Source organism: Pocillopora damicornis, chromosome 3 (assembly GCF_964200805.1).
Source record: "Pocillopora damicornis chromosome 3, jaPocDami1.2, whole genome shotgun sequence".
Classification (NCBI taxonomy): Eukaryota; Metazoa; Cnidaria; class Anthozoa; order Scleractinia; family Pocilloporidae; genus Pocillopora; species Pocillopora damicornis.
In genome coordinates, this window is record NC_142672.1 from 7,301,286 (window position 1) to 7,317,706 (window position 16,421).

At 40.3% G+C, this 16,421-nt stretch overlaps 1 protein-coding gene across 1 annotated transcript in view; it reads left to right on the top strand.

Annotated features, from left to right (window-relative positions):
* LOC113665658 (uncharacterized) overlaps positions 1–16,421 on the top strand; it is a 72,763-nt gene that overhangs the window by 38,107 nt on the left and 18,235 nt on the right. Inside the window, exons 4-12 of the mRNA XM_089198916.1 lie at positions 9,540–9,704; positions 10,133–10,223; positions 11,991–12,229; positions 12,605–12,967; positions 13,123–13,445; positions 13,936–14,074; positions 14,676–14,989; positions 15,324–15,462; positions 16,035–16,360. Coding sequence (XP_089055042.1) covers positions 9,540–9,704; positions 10,133–10,223; positions 11,991–12,229; positions 12,605–12,967; positions 13,123–13,445; positions 13,936–14,074; positions 14,676–14,989; positions 15,324–15,462; positions 16,035–16,360 — 2,099 coding nt within the window. The remainder of the gene's footprint in view (positions 1–9,539; positions 9,705–10,132; positions 10,224–11,990; positions 12,230–12,604; positions 12,968–13,122; positions 13,446–13,935; positions 14,075–14,675; positions 14,990–15,323; positions 15,463–16,034; positions 16,361–16,421) is intronic.

Below are 16,421 nucleotides of genomic sequence, written 5' to 3' on the forward strand. Positions count from 1 at the left end.
ACACTGGTTTTCATTGAGGAGTTCGCTGTGTAAATTTTTCTTGAAAGCACGTGCTGTTTGCGACGCGCTCAACTCTGTGAGACCTCATGGCGGTTTCGCTACCAAGTTTTCCACCGTTCGACGTCCATGCCGATGGCAGTGCAGGTCCACGATGGAAAAGATGGCTAGGACGCTTAGAACGAATGCTTATCGGAATGAACATCACAGCTGCGAAAAGGAAACGGGCTTTGTTGCTGCATTATGCCGGCACCGACGTAGACGAAATATTCGACACCTTACCAAACACTGGCGAAGACGGCGACTATGACACGGCGGTCGCGAAACTTAACGAGTATTTCTCCCCACAAGTCAACACCACATATGAAGTATATAATTTTCGCCAGACGAAGCAGAAAGAGGGTGAGTCGCTTGATAGTTTTCACACCAGGCTTCGCCAACTCGCGAAAACCTGCGAATTCAGCGATGTTGACAAAGAAATTAAAGAACATATTATTCTGACGTGCAGTTCCAGCTCGCTCAGACGCCGAGCGCTACGCGAAAACCCAACGTTAGAAGGTTTATTGAATCTAGGAAGAGCATTAGAACTCAGTGAAAAACAAGCGAAAGACGTAGAAGATACCGGAGGCGAATTCCAAGCCGTCAACAAAATCAAACGAAAAGAAGAGAATCGGCAAAGCCGCCCACGTGACCGGCGTGACACACAATCACGCAATCGTCGTTTTGGAAACAAGCAAGGCAAATCTCCCAGAAAATGTGGCAAATGTGGCGGGTACGCACCTCACAAAAATCCATGTCCTGCGCAAGGAAAAGTCTGTAAAGCCTGCGGGAAAATTGGCCATTTTGCTCATGTTTGTCGTTCAAAACCTCGTACCGTGGCCTCCGTGGAAACTGGTCAAACCTCTGATGAAGAATATGAGTACGCTTACACTGTCGACCATCAAGAAAACAAGAAGCCACCCATATGTCAGCTACAAATCAATGGAAGAAACGTGAACATGATGATCGACTCGGGTGCATCTGTTAATCTTCTTGATGAAATAACCTTTCAAAGAATTAACAGTCACGGCAGTGAAAGCCTGCAGCCTGTTCACACCAAGATTTATTCATATGGATCTAAAGTCCCTCTTCCTACCCTGGGAATCCTCACTGCAACCGTGAAATCCAGTAACGCGAGCACCTCCGCTCAGCTGACTGTTGTTAAAGGAGAAAACGGAAATCTTCTCAGCTATCACACTGCAAAGAAACTAGGTCTGATTGCGGTTTCTATTAATACTGCCACCGTCACTGAAAGAAACAAAGACGACCCGGAGTCTCTAAAAGAAGAGTTCAAATCACTGTTTGGAGGCATAGGGAAAGTACCAAACAAACAAGTGAAGTTACACATTGACCCCGATGTTACACCCCGACAGCAACCCCACAGACGAATTCCATTTCATGTTAGAGACGATGTCGAAAAAGAGCTTGAGAGACTTGAGAAACTCGACATCATCGAGAAAGTTGAAGGGCCCACACCCTGGATCAGTCCAATTGTTGTCGTCCCCAAGAAATCCGGAGAAGTTCGAATCTGTGTTGATATGCGTGAGGCAAACCAAGCAATTAAGCGGGAAAAGCATCTCATGCCAACCATTGATGACCTTGTTGCTGATTTGAATGGTGCAACGCTTTTCAGTACATTAGATCTGTCCTCAGGATACCACCAGCTTGAGTTATCACCTGAAAGTCGTTATGTCACAACCTTCAGTACACATGCTGGCCTAAGAAGATACAAACGTTTGCCTTTTGGAATTAATGCAGCGTCCGAAATTTTCCAGGAAAAGATCAGGGAACTCCTTTCTGGCCTCCCAGGATGTAAAAACATCTCAGATGACATCATAGTATTTGGAAAAGACCAGGAAGAACACAACAAGAATCTCCGTGGTGTTCTCCAGAGGCTTAAAGAAAATAACCTCCGTCTCAACAAAGACAAGTGTGCGTTTTCCAAAACTGAAATCAAGTTCTATGGTCACATTTTCAGCTCTATCGGTGTTAGACCTGATCCAAAGAAAGTTAAAGCAATCCATGAGGCACAACCTCCTCGGAACCATAGTGAACTGAAGTCTTTTCTTGGTATGGCACAGTACGTCTCCCGATTCATACCAGACTATGCCACAATCACGACCCCTTTGCGCCTGCTGACCAGACAGGACACCCCTTGGAAATGGGAGCAAGAAGAACAAAAGGCATTGGACAAGCTGAAAGAAGCCCTCGCTGGGGATCAAGTTATGTCCTACTTTGATCCAAGAAAGAAGACCGAAATCATTGTCGATGCGAGTCCAACTGGTCTTGGTGGACTGTTAGTACAAGAAGGCAAAATTCTTAGTTATGCAAGCCGTGCTTTGAGTGATGTGGAAAGTCGCTACTCCCAAACAGAGAGAGAGATGCTTGCCGTAGTATGGGGAGTTGAACATTTTCATCTGTATGTTTATGGTGCCCAGTTTTCTGTTGTTACTGATCATAAACCTCTCATAGGCATCTTTAAGAACCACAAGCAAACTTCCCCAAGAATGGACAGGTGGAAACTTCGACTCATGCCCTACGACTGTCAGCTGATCTATCGGCCTGGAAGAGATGCCGAAAACCCTGCTGATTACATGAGCCGACATCCGTGTCCCACAGCACCAGAAGAACAAAATTTGGCTGAAGATTATGCCAACTATGTATGCTCTAATGCTGTACCAAGAGCAATGACGCTCGAAGAAATAAAACACGAAACCAGAAATGATGCAGAAATGCAAGCTGTCGTCAAGGCTGTGGAAACTGGCCAATGGAATGTTCCAGACGTACAGAAATACAAGAAGCTCAAGGAAGAATTATCAGTGTTCAATGGACTAGTATTAAGAAGAAACAGAATTGTGATACCATTTACTCTCAGAAGTAAAGCAGTAGACCTGGCACATGGTGGTCACCAGGGTATTGTCAAAACAAAGCAACTCATCCGAGACAAAGTGTGGTTCCCCGGAATCGACAACCTAACAGAAGAGAAGGTCAAAAGCTGTCTTTCATGTCAAGCTGCATCGACCAAGTCACCACCGATTGAACCCCTTCGAATGACGTCACTCCCTAGCGGACCTTGGAGAGAAGTCGCAGTGGATTTTGCTGGACCGTTCCCCTCTGGTGATTACATCATGGTAGTAACAGATGAATTCAGCCGTTTTCCGGAAGTAGAAATACTTACCTCAACATCAGCAAAAGTTGTGATCCCTAAACTTGATGCAATATTCTCAAGACAAGGTATTCCTGATGTCCTGAAAAGTGACAATGGTCCACCGTTTAATGGTCATGAATTTAAGAACTTTTCTGACTACTTAGGATTCAAGCATAGAAGGATAACCCCGTATTGGCCAAGAGCAAATGGAGAAGCAGAACGACTGGTTCAGACCCTCCAAAAGTCTATCAGAATTGCTCACCTAGAAGGCAAAAATTGGAAGCAAGAGTTGTACAAGTTCTTACGGCAATATCGTGCAACACCCCACTCCACCATCAATGTGTCTCCAAGTGAAGCCTTAAACAATAGAAAACTCAAGACCACAATACCAGAGTCACCAATCACCCAACACAAGCTGCCGCGATATACACTTCAAGATCCATCCGCTAGCATCGCCCAGAGAGATGCTCTGCAAAAGCAGAAAATGAAGGTCTATGGTGACCTCAAAGCGCATGCTCAAGAACGAGAGATTAAGCCAGGAGAAGTTGTACTCATTAGACAACCCAAACAGAACAAGCTCAGCACTCCATACAATCCAAAACCATTCATCGTCGAGGAACAGAAAGGTACCATGGTCACAGCGAGTGATGGTTCACACACTGTTACGAGGAATTCATCGCAGTTCAAAGTTATTCCCAAACATCTTGCACCCTGCCAAGAGAATGGTGGAAGGAAAGATGAAGAAAAGACACAATGTCCATCCGAAATGAAAGCTGACGCCTTGCCGAGACGATCGAAACGACAGATCAAACCTCCTGTCAGGTTTTCAGACTATGTACAAATCGTCTACGAGAAATAGGCTGGAAAAGGAACTTTTCTGATTCTCTGAGAACGTTGACATTATATGAAGTGTTTGAAGGAAAAGAGATCTCAGTTTAAATTTAGTTTGAATGTTGATTATTTGATTACAAAACGATGTACATTGTTTTGTTTAGAATTTTAGGACGTTTATCACTTAAAATACAGTTAGTCACCTTGTGTTCTTTTCATCCGAAAAAAAGGGAGGGATGTAATGTCGTAAGTCAATCATGTTGGATCACGTGACTAGAGAGAGAGAGTTTGATTATTAAAAAAAAAGAGCAAGGTTTTTACTACAAGCAGGGCGTTGTGGTTCATTTTACTTTAGCTCTATTCGAGACTGATACTCTCGATATCACAGTTAGCATTAAAATCGCCGTACGTTGGCGTCAAAAAAGAAAATAAAATTAATATACTTATTAATAAACTTTGCTGATCTTAAGCTCATGATGATCTCTTTTACACAATTATTAGTAAGCAAATGAACGTGAAAATGCGCTGTAGACCAGAAGCGAAGCAAGACAGCTTGTGGAGACCACTTTCTCTTTCATCAGCGCTGGTATTAACATCATCCGCTAACTGAGGTAACGCAGGCGTTCATGAAACTAATTTGTATGAGTGCTAATTTTTATCCCGCCGTCGCGCAAATTAGGCAAAAATTCACCAGTTGTAAAGTTACGCATTCATGCTAAATTACAATTGGGAATCAGGGACAGACGTTTCTAGACGCGGAAGGTGATCAAAAGGAAAGTGCATTTGCTTTCAGAAAACTTTGTCGTAAATCAATCTATCGGAAGTTCGTATCTTACATCAAACGCGACGGGCGAAAGACCTGTGGCAAGCGCCATGGCCCTAACTTAACCTTCAGCGATGCCCAAGATCTTGTTATTTTAATTTTTTGCGCGTGGCTATTCAAATAAATGGCGCGAGAGATCATGTTGTGTTCTTGGGAGGAGAGTACCTCTTTTATTAACCAAGGAGTATTCGTAGGGAGAGGTACTGACAAATCGCAACATGCTCAATTTTCTGCTCATTTTCGTCTGATAATTTTTAATAATACTCTCGTGATTGCCTCGAAAATCGCGTTCAGTGAAAGACCCTCCTGGTCAACATGCTCACCTGCTGTCAAACCGAGATGGCTAAAAAGCTACGCGCTATAGGACGGCACATACCCGTAAAGAATGTACGGGGAAATACCTCCTCTCCAGCCCAGGGATACGGGCGGCACGTGCTTCAAATTTTTCCGGCATCAATGAAATAGTTCCAGTTGTGAGGCAGGCGCTATGTTTCGTTTTCTAAAGGCTACGTACAATGTCGAGCACTTCAAACATTTCAAAAACAAATATATATAGCAACACGTCATATTAAAAACAAAAACTGTCTATTTACTTTTTTAAAAGTTGAAAACGATACGAAGAGCAGTCCTAAACGTGGTCTGCCACAGGTATCCAACGTAACAAACACAGACCGGTACGAACGCTTGCGTCATATTATATATATATATATATATATATATATATATATATATATATATATAACTGCATATATATATATATATATATATATATATATAACTGCATATATATATATATATATATATATATATATATATATATATATATAGGGAGTCTGCAAGTCGATTTTCGCGTGGAACAGTGCCCAATACGTTGAAGCAGAGATAGGAAAATATATATACTGACCAGGTAAAGAACCAATCAGATTGCAGGATTCGTTACCATGCCCTCTGAAAAAAAATTATTGATTTTATGACAAAGATATCTCGATGAAACACAAGAACTTCCATAATCAGAGGGGATATCCTTGCTGCGTATCGTGTCGATTAAATGTCACAGCCATTCGATTCGCCCTCTAACGTCCGTTCATGGGTCTGACAAATTGAGGATGGAACACTTTCCTCCGGGTGAATAATAACATTCAATTTCAACTTTAGTTTTAAATTTGAATGCGTAGGCCTTTTCAGTTATGAATTAAGAACACGTTGTAATTAGAAACTGAAGATATTCTCGAAACTGTCGGAGAGAAAAATACACGTACGTAAAATTGACCATTTGCATCACGATTTGACCTCAGGTGGTGACAAATTAATTTTAGAAAAAGCTGATTTGGGCAAAAGCATTTCATTTGTTACGGATCGTCTGTCTGGTAAAATCTTCAATGAGGAATTCAGGATGTCGATATGGACAACTTTAGGCCTGATTACTCTGCTAAACAGTTTTTTATCGTCAGGTGAGGATTTGGCAGGGTTAATGAACACTATGAATCGAATAACTTTCTAATCGAATGTTGTTTATAACACACGAAATGATCCCTTACTCGTGCAAATGATTCTTCAAGAACTAAATTTCATCACCCTGCCTTGAGATTTAGAGAACAGGTGGAATGTATTTCGATTGCAGTTCTAAAACAAACCTGGTGGAAGATTTTTCATTGCTCCGTGACAAATTGTGTAACATCAAAAGCTCTCTCAGATACCTCTGTAGCTCTCTCATTCTTTTCTGTGCAAAAGAGTTCAAGTCATACCCGAAAAGGGAATTTCCTATTCTGTGCTAGACTATAACGTAAAGAGAAATCTAGATCTGAAGGCTAGGCGCAAAATGTTGAAAATGGTGGATAGTTGTGCACTTTAGCACAATCATGGTTATTGTTCCTTCACGACTAGAGTGAGTGGACAAATTTTGAATCAAATATTGCTTGAGGTGTTGATGAATTGCACCAAACATTTTGATTTTAGCACTTCTTTAACGGCAATCTGTGTTGCGAGATTCATGATTTGTTGAGTGTGCCGATTATATTTTTCTGGATTGGTTTGCTCAGTGCTATCTCTAGATGAATGTCTGATTAAAATTAACTATGGATGATTTGGTGTATGTTTTCGATGCTTGGAGAAAGTAATCTTGTGGAGTCGTTTGTGTTTGGCCAAGGACGAATTCAGATACCATCGTTAGTATGTTTATTTGGTCTGCTAACATCGAAAACATATCATGTCGAAGGAACAGTTTTGGTCTCGATCCGCATTCTGTCAACAAAATAAACACATACCGCTCAAAAAGATGATAATACGGACTACGTTAGTCCTATTGAAGGCTCCATGGGGCTCTACTGTTGAAATATTCCGTAATAAATTACAGACGTGCCAAATTCAGAATTCAAGATTTCCGTAAGGATCTTCGTTTTCGTAGTGTGTCTCATGAACATAATCTTTATCCACAAAGGTAATATTATGTCTCTTCGTTTTCGTGATGGGTCTTCGTTTTCGTAGGGGTGTCTTCGTTTTTGTAATGGGTTTCGTTTTTGTAGGGGGTCTTCGTTTTCGTAACGGGTCTTCGTTTTCGTAGGGGGGGTCTTAGGTCATCGTTTTCGGGGTCTTCGTTTTCGTAACTACCAAATAATCGTGAAAGCTGATCGCGAAAAAGCAATTGCGTGACGCTCGGTAAGTTGCAAGATGATTTTATCACATACCAGACGAAAAAACTATTTAGATTCTCAGTCTGAACTTTGTACCCACTCTGCAGTCTGCAGTCTACACTTTGTACCTTGTCCACATTTTGTATCCGGTCTGCAGTCTGCAGTCTGCATCTTGTAATAACAGGTATCCGTGGCACCGATACAGTTTATTTTTGGTTACAGTTATTCGCATAACACACACAATCTACCACAAAATACCTGTGTGTGAGTTAATTCGACATTTTCCTTCTTTTCTGCGTTAATACTCTTCTTTCCTTTTTTAAGAATGTAGACATCACTTACAATGTTTCAGGTAATACACCCACCCCCCAAAAAAATAACTCTTTCAAGCATAGCATGCCTATGTTTAATCACAGTTTACCAATATGTAATTTTACAAAATCGCCGTGTTCTTGACAACGTTTCGTAGCAGGCTTCCCATGAGTTACTGTTGTTCTTAGCACATTGCAGTCGCTACTACACCAAGGATGTTTAAGAATTGACACCAGAGTTTGCGTGAAAAGACACTTCACTTTCAGTGATTACTTTTTTTACTCCTCAAATGATTACGTGGTTTAGAAGGTAAACACGTGATCATCAACATTTATGACTTGAAATTGAGGACGTGCTTCCTTGCATGGAGAGGTGATGAAATGGTCATTTTTGACTCATTCATGCTGAAAGCAATGAATGAGGTATCGTGGTGGAGCAGATGTTGACGGAAGTAGTCGACCGTGGACGGAAGTTGTATTCCGAGCGTCATGCAATCGCTTTTCCGCGATCATCTTTCACGATTATTTGCACTATTCTGGAATATTCCTTGCCCGTTTCTGGATAACAATCGTTCTTAAAATAATCTCAAGCCTTCATATAGCCTTCTTTCTTTGCGCGCGAGTTGGTTCGTGTGATGTCGGTACGGAATTTACCAACTTAATAGAAGTAGATGTAGATGTAAATGAGATGTCACAATTGAATATTTAACACGCGCAATATTCGTGAAACAATTGACAACTTTGCACATGGTCCGTACGTTTCATCGTTTTAACCGATATGTGTTCATTTTGTTGACAAAAATGCGGACCGAGACCAAAACTGTTCCTTCCACTTGATTTATTTTCAACGTTCAGGGGTGTACACACACTTTCATATGTGCCTTATATTGTTATAGGCATAGTTCATGAGGAACCAGTGAATTTTTAGCGAAGAGTTGCTTTCGTGACTGGCCATTTGTTTACTTTTCAGGTGGTTTTATCTCTCACCTGTTTGGTGACTTCGCAAATATCAATATGTGGAAATCAGACCATATGAAGGCTTGAGATTCTATTAAGGAAGATTGTGGCCGCTTTGTTAAAAACAAAAGATGTCAAGAAACGGGAAAGGAATATTTCACAATAGCGCAAATGATCGTGAAAGATGAGGGTTACTGATAATTTGCTGCTAGAGCAATATTTGATGCCTGATTATACCCTCCCAGCCCACCCTCCGCCCCACAAACAAACACATACCAACAAAAAGGACACTCTCTGCCTAGTGACCTCTGCCCATCCTAACTCCAGCCCACACAACCCTTTTTCCAATTTTTAATCACAGTTTACCAATATGTAATTTGATAGAATTTCCGTGTTCTTGACAAGTTTTCGTACAGGCCTTTCCATGTATTACTGTTGTTCTTAGCACATTGCGGTCGCAACTACACCAAGGATGTTTCAAGAATTGACACTAGAGTTTGAGTTTGCGTGAAAAGACTCTTCACTTTCAGTAATTCCTATTTGCTATCGTTGCTGCATGTAATGAAGCCATTTTTATTTGAGCATCGAAAGCAATCCAAAATTGCTTTGGTTTGTGTATTGTTGTAGAATGCCTGAACCTTACGGTCTCAACCAATCATATCGTAGAAAGATAAAAACCAACCGCGTCATCGTCAATCCCTTTTTTCCCGTGTAACGGGAAGTCTACTCTGAGTTCTCATTGTGATATTTTCCTTTATTTTGATTGATGGTTGTGACTAAACGAATTGTTCGGTTTGTTGCAGCATCTGTTGCGGCTCCTGGTATAGATGTCTATATTAGCAGTGAAGGTTGTGATGATCGACCAAAGACACCGAACACTTGTGGAATTGCTTACATCAAGGTGAACGGTGAGGATTATTCTCGTCACGGCAGAGGACATAATGTTGTTGTTGTGGACGGTGCAACAGGTGTGTGAACCACGGTTAATGTTTTTCTTCTAAATTCTTATTTATTACAAAGGAATAGCTCAATAATGGTGACTAGCAAAGAGCTCCTCTTGGCTCAGGCATGATCTAAGTGGCCCTTTAGAGTTTCTCAAGAAGTTTCATTATTTCTTGGAAGAATTGTGCGAAAATATTTTCAGTATTTCTAAGAAGACTTGTGCGTCGAAGTGTGAATATTGTTAAATAATCCACGAGAAAACGACTAAGACGTTATTCGACCTAAAGAGACCACGAGGGTTTTTCTCACGTGCTCAAAATTCATTGAGCCCCAGACGAACAGTGTTCCAATGTAATTTAAGAAATGAATATTGTAAAAGATTCGATTTGCGTACAATTGTCGGTTCTCAAACTAGGCATATGTTTTTTTCTTTTTCTTTTTTCTTATCACTCAGGTGTCATTCTTGATTCAAAAGTGTTCGACACATTTGGGATTAAATCTGCCGGTAATAACCTAAGGGACTACCTCAACAGCATCAAAGGAAAGTATGTAATTTTATTTCAGGGCTAAGTTGATCGAAGACCGATTAGCACTAACCCAAGGTTAAATTGTAATCTGGGTTTCTTTATTCTTTTATTCGAAACTCCTTTTGGATTTAAAATTTTCTGTGTTCTTTATAGGGCATCAAATAGTCATATTCTAGACAGAAAGAAATTCGACTGAATTTCTTTTCAAAGCTCTCAGATCTGATTCTGGCTTATCTTAACCCAGCCCCGAACAACCCGGCCCTGGTCTGTAGATGTTGATTAAAGGGTAACTGACGCCAATTTTTTCTCCTTTTTTTGTCCCAATACATTCCTCTCAGGTTAAAGAATCCTAAATGAGCAAAATAATGATATATTATGGAAAGTCAAATTTTCTATAATTTTTTTTCGGCGCTTAATCAACGGCCATTTTGAAAATGGTCCGATTCAGGTCACGTGATGTGATACGTCACACGTGTGTAAGGCAGCGAAAAGCATCACGTCAAGACCTGAAAGTAACAACTTCGTCCAAGCTGTTCAGCTGCTGCCGAAATTTACGAGCGGAAAAAAGAGATAACTCAAACTTTAGGTTACTTTACTTTATTTACAATTCTACATGTGCGAATGCTACCTTTTGCTGCATCGTGTTTAAAAGTAAAAGCCGAGAAATCTTCAATCATTCGCCAAATTCAACAAAGAGAAAATTAAAACCGATTCAGTCGCGTGTGAATGTGTATAATCCATAAAATTCACCTCCACAAGCGTGTGTCTTTATATTCTCAGTCAGTAAAAAAACCTTAGCTTCGGAAGGTGCGTGCGTGTAACATAAAAACACTTCGCTCTCATGGTATTCAAGAGTCTGCACATTTGGCTTTCTTTACTTGATCGCTCCTACATTAAATCAGCGACTGATTTCAGATACTTTATTTACAATCATAAATGCACTCATCATTTTCGCTTTCTTCATTGAGGCGGCCGCGACGCGCGGGCTCTTAATCCTCTTGTGACTCTCGCGCTCTATTTTAGGTTACGTTTGTCATGGCGGTTCCAGTTGCCAGAGCCTGATTTCACCAACAGATTCATAAACCCTTTCACTATGTTCACCCTCCATCGACGCCTCAAAATCCAAATAATCAGACCCCGAAATAGAACTGCTTTCTCTCGAAGTACTATCCGCCATATTTACTTTGCTTAATGTATACACCTGTGACGTTAAGTTCACATGATCAAAATCGAAGCGTTTACGGCACGATGAATCACGAAGCTCAATTTAGGACAGTTTTCCCGGCGAAAAAAGGCACAAGGAGGCACACGAAACACCTTGTATCTGTTTCAATGTGTTACCGAGGTATTTAGACGGTATTCCGAAAAAGTGACCTGTTAGCCGACAGTCACCATTTAATAATTTTAGCCTGAGCCAATCATACCTTTGAAATGATGCCTCACCATTTAACCCTTTAACTCCCAAGATCTGACTGTTAATTCTCACCTCTAGTTGCTACACATTTCCTTGTAAATAAGTTACGAGAATTTGGTGTTAGATCAAGACTACCTGGTACATTTGAGTATTCTCATTACCTGTTTGCTGGATAGTGTATGGATATTGCAGGGAGAAGTTACTTGTTAGTCACTTCTGGGAGTTAAAGGGTTACCAAAGATATTGCATGTTGCTATGTGTCTGTTCGGTAATAGAACACAGATGACGTCAAAACCAAGTGCTGACCTTTTTGTCCTACATTTCTGACCTTAAACTACTCTTTTTTTTGTCATTGTTTTGCTCTTTTTTAGCAAAATCGTTTTGGTCGGTGTTCAAGACGAAGGTTCGAGATATGCCTCATCAGCAGTTAACGCTCTTAAAAGACTGGGGGCTAATGATCCTGTTCTTGGAAGCTTTCGGTCTTCTTTTGCATTTGCTGGTTACGCAGGCACAAGACAACCATCCTGGATGTCGAAACAAAAGATACAGCAGTGGAAAGCGAGATATAATGGGCCCAGTCAAATAACTCTGAAAATTCCCCTCTCATCAAGTATGTCAAGTCAGTATAGTCTGTTGCACTTATTACGTAGATACCTTTAACCAACAGGTAAATCTCTAAGATCTCTTCGTCCTTCTTTGTTACTACAAGTTACCGATGTACATGAATCGGTGAAAAAAGCTTTATCTTTGGGTTCCAACTTGATCGACCGGTATTCCGAAAAAGGTGTCCTTGTTAGTTAAATTCAGCTCTTTTACTCAATCTGATTGAGCATTGATTGAGAGTGAAACGAAAAGGTGAGAGAGAACGAGTTTCATGGGCTGCGAGAATGGACATTACTACATACAGTTGCGGAAACTTGTGACAATTTTTTTGTGCCCTCGAGCTCAATGAAAATAACCCCAACTAACTTTTTCTTGCTCGTAGGAGACTATAAATGTCAAAACCAAACTTTACAGGGACAAAAAGGCGTCATTCACTCACCTAACTATCCCAAAATATACCCAGATGGGCAATACTGCATGTGGAGGATCATGGTGAAAGCATCTTTTCAGGTGGCCTTAATGTTTACACGCTTCAGTCTACAATCTGAGAACAACACGGACGCTGTTTATGTGTACGATGGCAATGACCAGACAGGGAAGGTATTAGGAGTGTTCTATGGGGGTCAGCCTCCCCCCAAGAATGGAATTTATTCCTCGTCAAACAGTCTCCTCGTAATATTCAGATCAGATAAGAATGGTTCTTTCTATGGGTTCCAAGCCTCTTATAGCGCTGTTAAGTGTTCTGGTAAGAGTTTGTTGACTGACAGTATTACAAAATTACTTAGCACAATTTCAGAGTTTGAGATGTATCTTAAGTAGATCCCTAAGACAAAACTTTGATACAATCGAACATTTTACAGATAAATAATGCTTGACCTCTTCTGTTTGTTTAATTAACAGGAGCCCTTGGAATGGAGAGTGGCGCGATTTCGGATGTCCAGATAACTGCTTCTTCGCGAATGAACAACAACAGCACACCAAGACAGGCGAGACTGAACTTCATTGAACAGGGAATCAAGCAAGGGGGGTGGTCGTCTCTTAAAACTGATCGTAACCAATGGCTTCAGGTGGATCTTGGCAGTCACACCACTGTAACAGGTGTGGCGACTCAGGGAAGGAACTCAACAAAATGGCGGCAGTGGATCGCAACTTTCACGTTACAGTTTAGTTTTGACGGAGTGATCTTCCAGTCATACAAAGAGCCAGGGAAAATGTCTGCAAAAGTAAAGTGTCTTTGAATTATCATTCTATGAATTCATTCTCTGAATGGGTTTTCCTTACAAATCTCTTCTTAAGAGGTACTGAAAAAGAAAAGATTCCCCTGAAACTTACCTACATGTACCATAACTTTATAGTATAACGTTGTCTGGCTTTTTTAGCATTGCATCGATCAATTGACACACCTAAAAATGTTCTGATCAACAGCATTGTGTCTGGGTTTGACTTGGCTAACTTTAACATAATCCAAAGATCGAAAGGAAAATTCGTTTTGGAAGATAAACTCAATTTTTTCGTTTGACAAAATGTTGGCATCATTATGAATCAGTGAAGTTTCGTCATAATCTGATAAACCTTTAAAATTACGATGTGGACATAGGACCAAATGACACTCCTTTAAGTTTATCAGTCTTTCCAAATTCTGTGTATATATGAACTGTCCTACGAAAGCGAGGTATCTACTTGAGCTCAGCTGATTTTGGTTTTAACTATCAGGTACTTCACGCCAATCAAGACAGTGATACAGTTGTGTATAACAAGTTGATCTCACCAATCAGAGCTCGTTATATCAGACTTTTGCCAGTCACGTGGTACAACCATATATCACTCAGAATGGAGCTTTATGGGTGTGGAGGTATTTCATGACATGATGGTATTTTAAGTAGAGAAAAAAAATCACTTTTGGTGTCACAAAGGAACACAACTGTTTAGTTTTTCTGGGGACGCCAAGATGGGTGTAAAACACCTTTGAACCTGGAAGGCAAAATTTGATATGCAAACAAAATATAGTGCGATTAAAACCGACAAAAGAGGCAGGAAAAGAGCCAAAAAACCAATACATCAAGGGAAAATAGTGTACAAAACTGGTTAAGGAAAGAAAACCTCCTAAAAAATAAAATGTTCGAAATCATGTTAACACGCCTTTCATGTTTCTTCTAAATTGTTTTCCTGTCAAGGAGCGAAGAGAATCTTAGTATCTTATTTCACTTTTGAACTCTTGCTTAAAATCTATATTTTGTAAAAAAAACATATGCAAGTGTTTGAAGTAAGGATTTAGAGTACTTATTCTTCATAATTTTCAGAGCTTAGCCTATGATCTTTGATCATGCAAGATTTGCTTCTAAAACTTGTACCCGACTTATCTTCATCCTGATAGATTAGAGGGAAAGATTCTCGTTTTGAAAGGGATGTTATAGCACCTTTCTTGAGTTTCCTTTCTGATTAAACCCATTCAGGTTGTTCCTCACCACTTGGCATGGAGAGTCAGGTTATCTCCGATGCCCAAATAACCGCCTCCACCGAATGGAATAATTACAATTCTGCAAAATTTGCACGGTTAAACTTGGGCGGCTGGGTTGCCAGAGCAGTTGATCCTAGACAGTGGCTTCAGGTGGATCTTGGAACTTACTCAAGCGTAACGGGTGTTGCAACTCAAGGAGTGAAGCTACGAGGCTGGCGAAAATGTTGGACAGCCAGTTACAATCTGCAGTACAGCGACGATGGAATAACATTTCATTTTTACAAAGAACCTGGAGGAACTCTTCCAAAGGTATATCCAGAAAGTGGCATTGAAGTGAATTTGAAAATGCCCTTGACTTATCTTAAAAAAATACTTTTTTATGGTTATATGATTATTGCGGTCTAAGCTGGGTTCCCTGAGAGAAGTTAATCACTATGTTATCTCCTTCTGCGTCATGCCATGTAGAAACCTTTTTATTTCAAAGTCACTTAGTAGAGTAGAGTAGAGGGAGAGCACTTTCCCTCTGTTCTTTCTATTCTTCTTCCACCAAACAAAATAAGAGTTAAGTCTTATTTGTAACAATAGTTTGAAGAAGTACAAAAGTCGATAATAAGTTATGTCATGCTTCATGATCATTTTACAGGTGCTTAGTGGAAATCAAAACTTCCGCTCAGTTGTGTTAAACAAGTTGAGGCAACCAATTACAGCTCGTTACATTCGATTCAAACCTTTACTCTGGAACTATCGAATTGGAATGCGAACCGAGATCCATGGTTGCCTAGGTATTGTCAAAATATTATTTTATTCAGGGCATGTTGTCAAGAATTTATTTTCCTTTTGAGGAAGGAGGGAAGCTCTCAACAAGTTTGAGGCCTAACAGGAATAGACTCTGTTAAAAGTTTGATATTTCAGAACTGTTTGAAATTGTTTCACATATCACAAATTTTTTATTATAGACTAAAGCCATGCTATCAAATCAGTAATTAAACATACATTTTTGCAGCTCCAAAGTCATATATAGTTTAACGAATAAGGACTTGACTTCGTAATTATTTCTCTTGAAAATATGAATTGCCTTTTTCTCGCTGGAGGAAAGCTACTTCAATTTTAGTATCCTTTACCTGTCATAGTGTACTCTCTCTAATTTGTTCGTCAATAAACTGAGCGTATTCGTAACGGTGATCGCGTGATGTGATCATGGAAATTGCGCTTATGTTTGAAAATTTTCAGTTGAGCCAGGACGCATTTTTATAAAGTATCAAACCGTGAAAGACGCTTGGAAGCTAGATTGTAGTTGCATGCTAATGAGAAGCTTCTTGTCTAATGATAAAAATTCAAAATTCATTCATTACAGAATGCACTGTCCCTCTTGGAATGGAAAGTAGGTCGATATCTGATGCGCAAATCACTGCTTCCTCGCAGTTGGATGGAAACCACTCCGCAGTACAAGGCAGGTTGCATTTTCAGACCGTGGGAAACAACGCTGGGGGGTGGTCGGCTCTTACAAGCGATGCCAACCAATGGCTTCAGGTAGATTTTGGTAGTTACACTCATGTGACCCAAGTGGCGACTCAGGGAGTGAGCGGAGTTGATGAATGGGTGACCAGATACAGGTTGCAGTTTAGTGATAATGGAGTGATGTACAAGTTCTACCAAAAAACTGGGGACACTTCGGTAACGGTAAGGCTTATCCTCATTTAAGTAATTTTATCAACTGAGCTAACTTCCAATAGACATAATT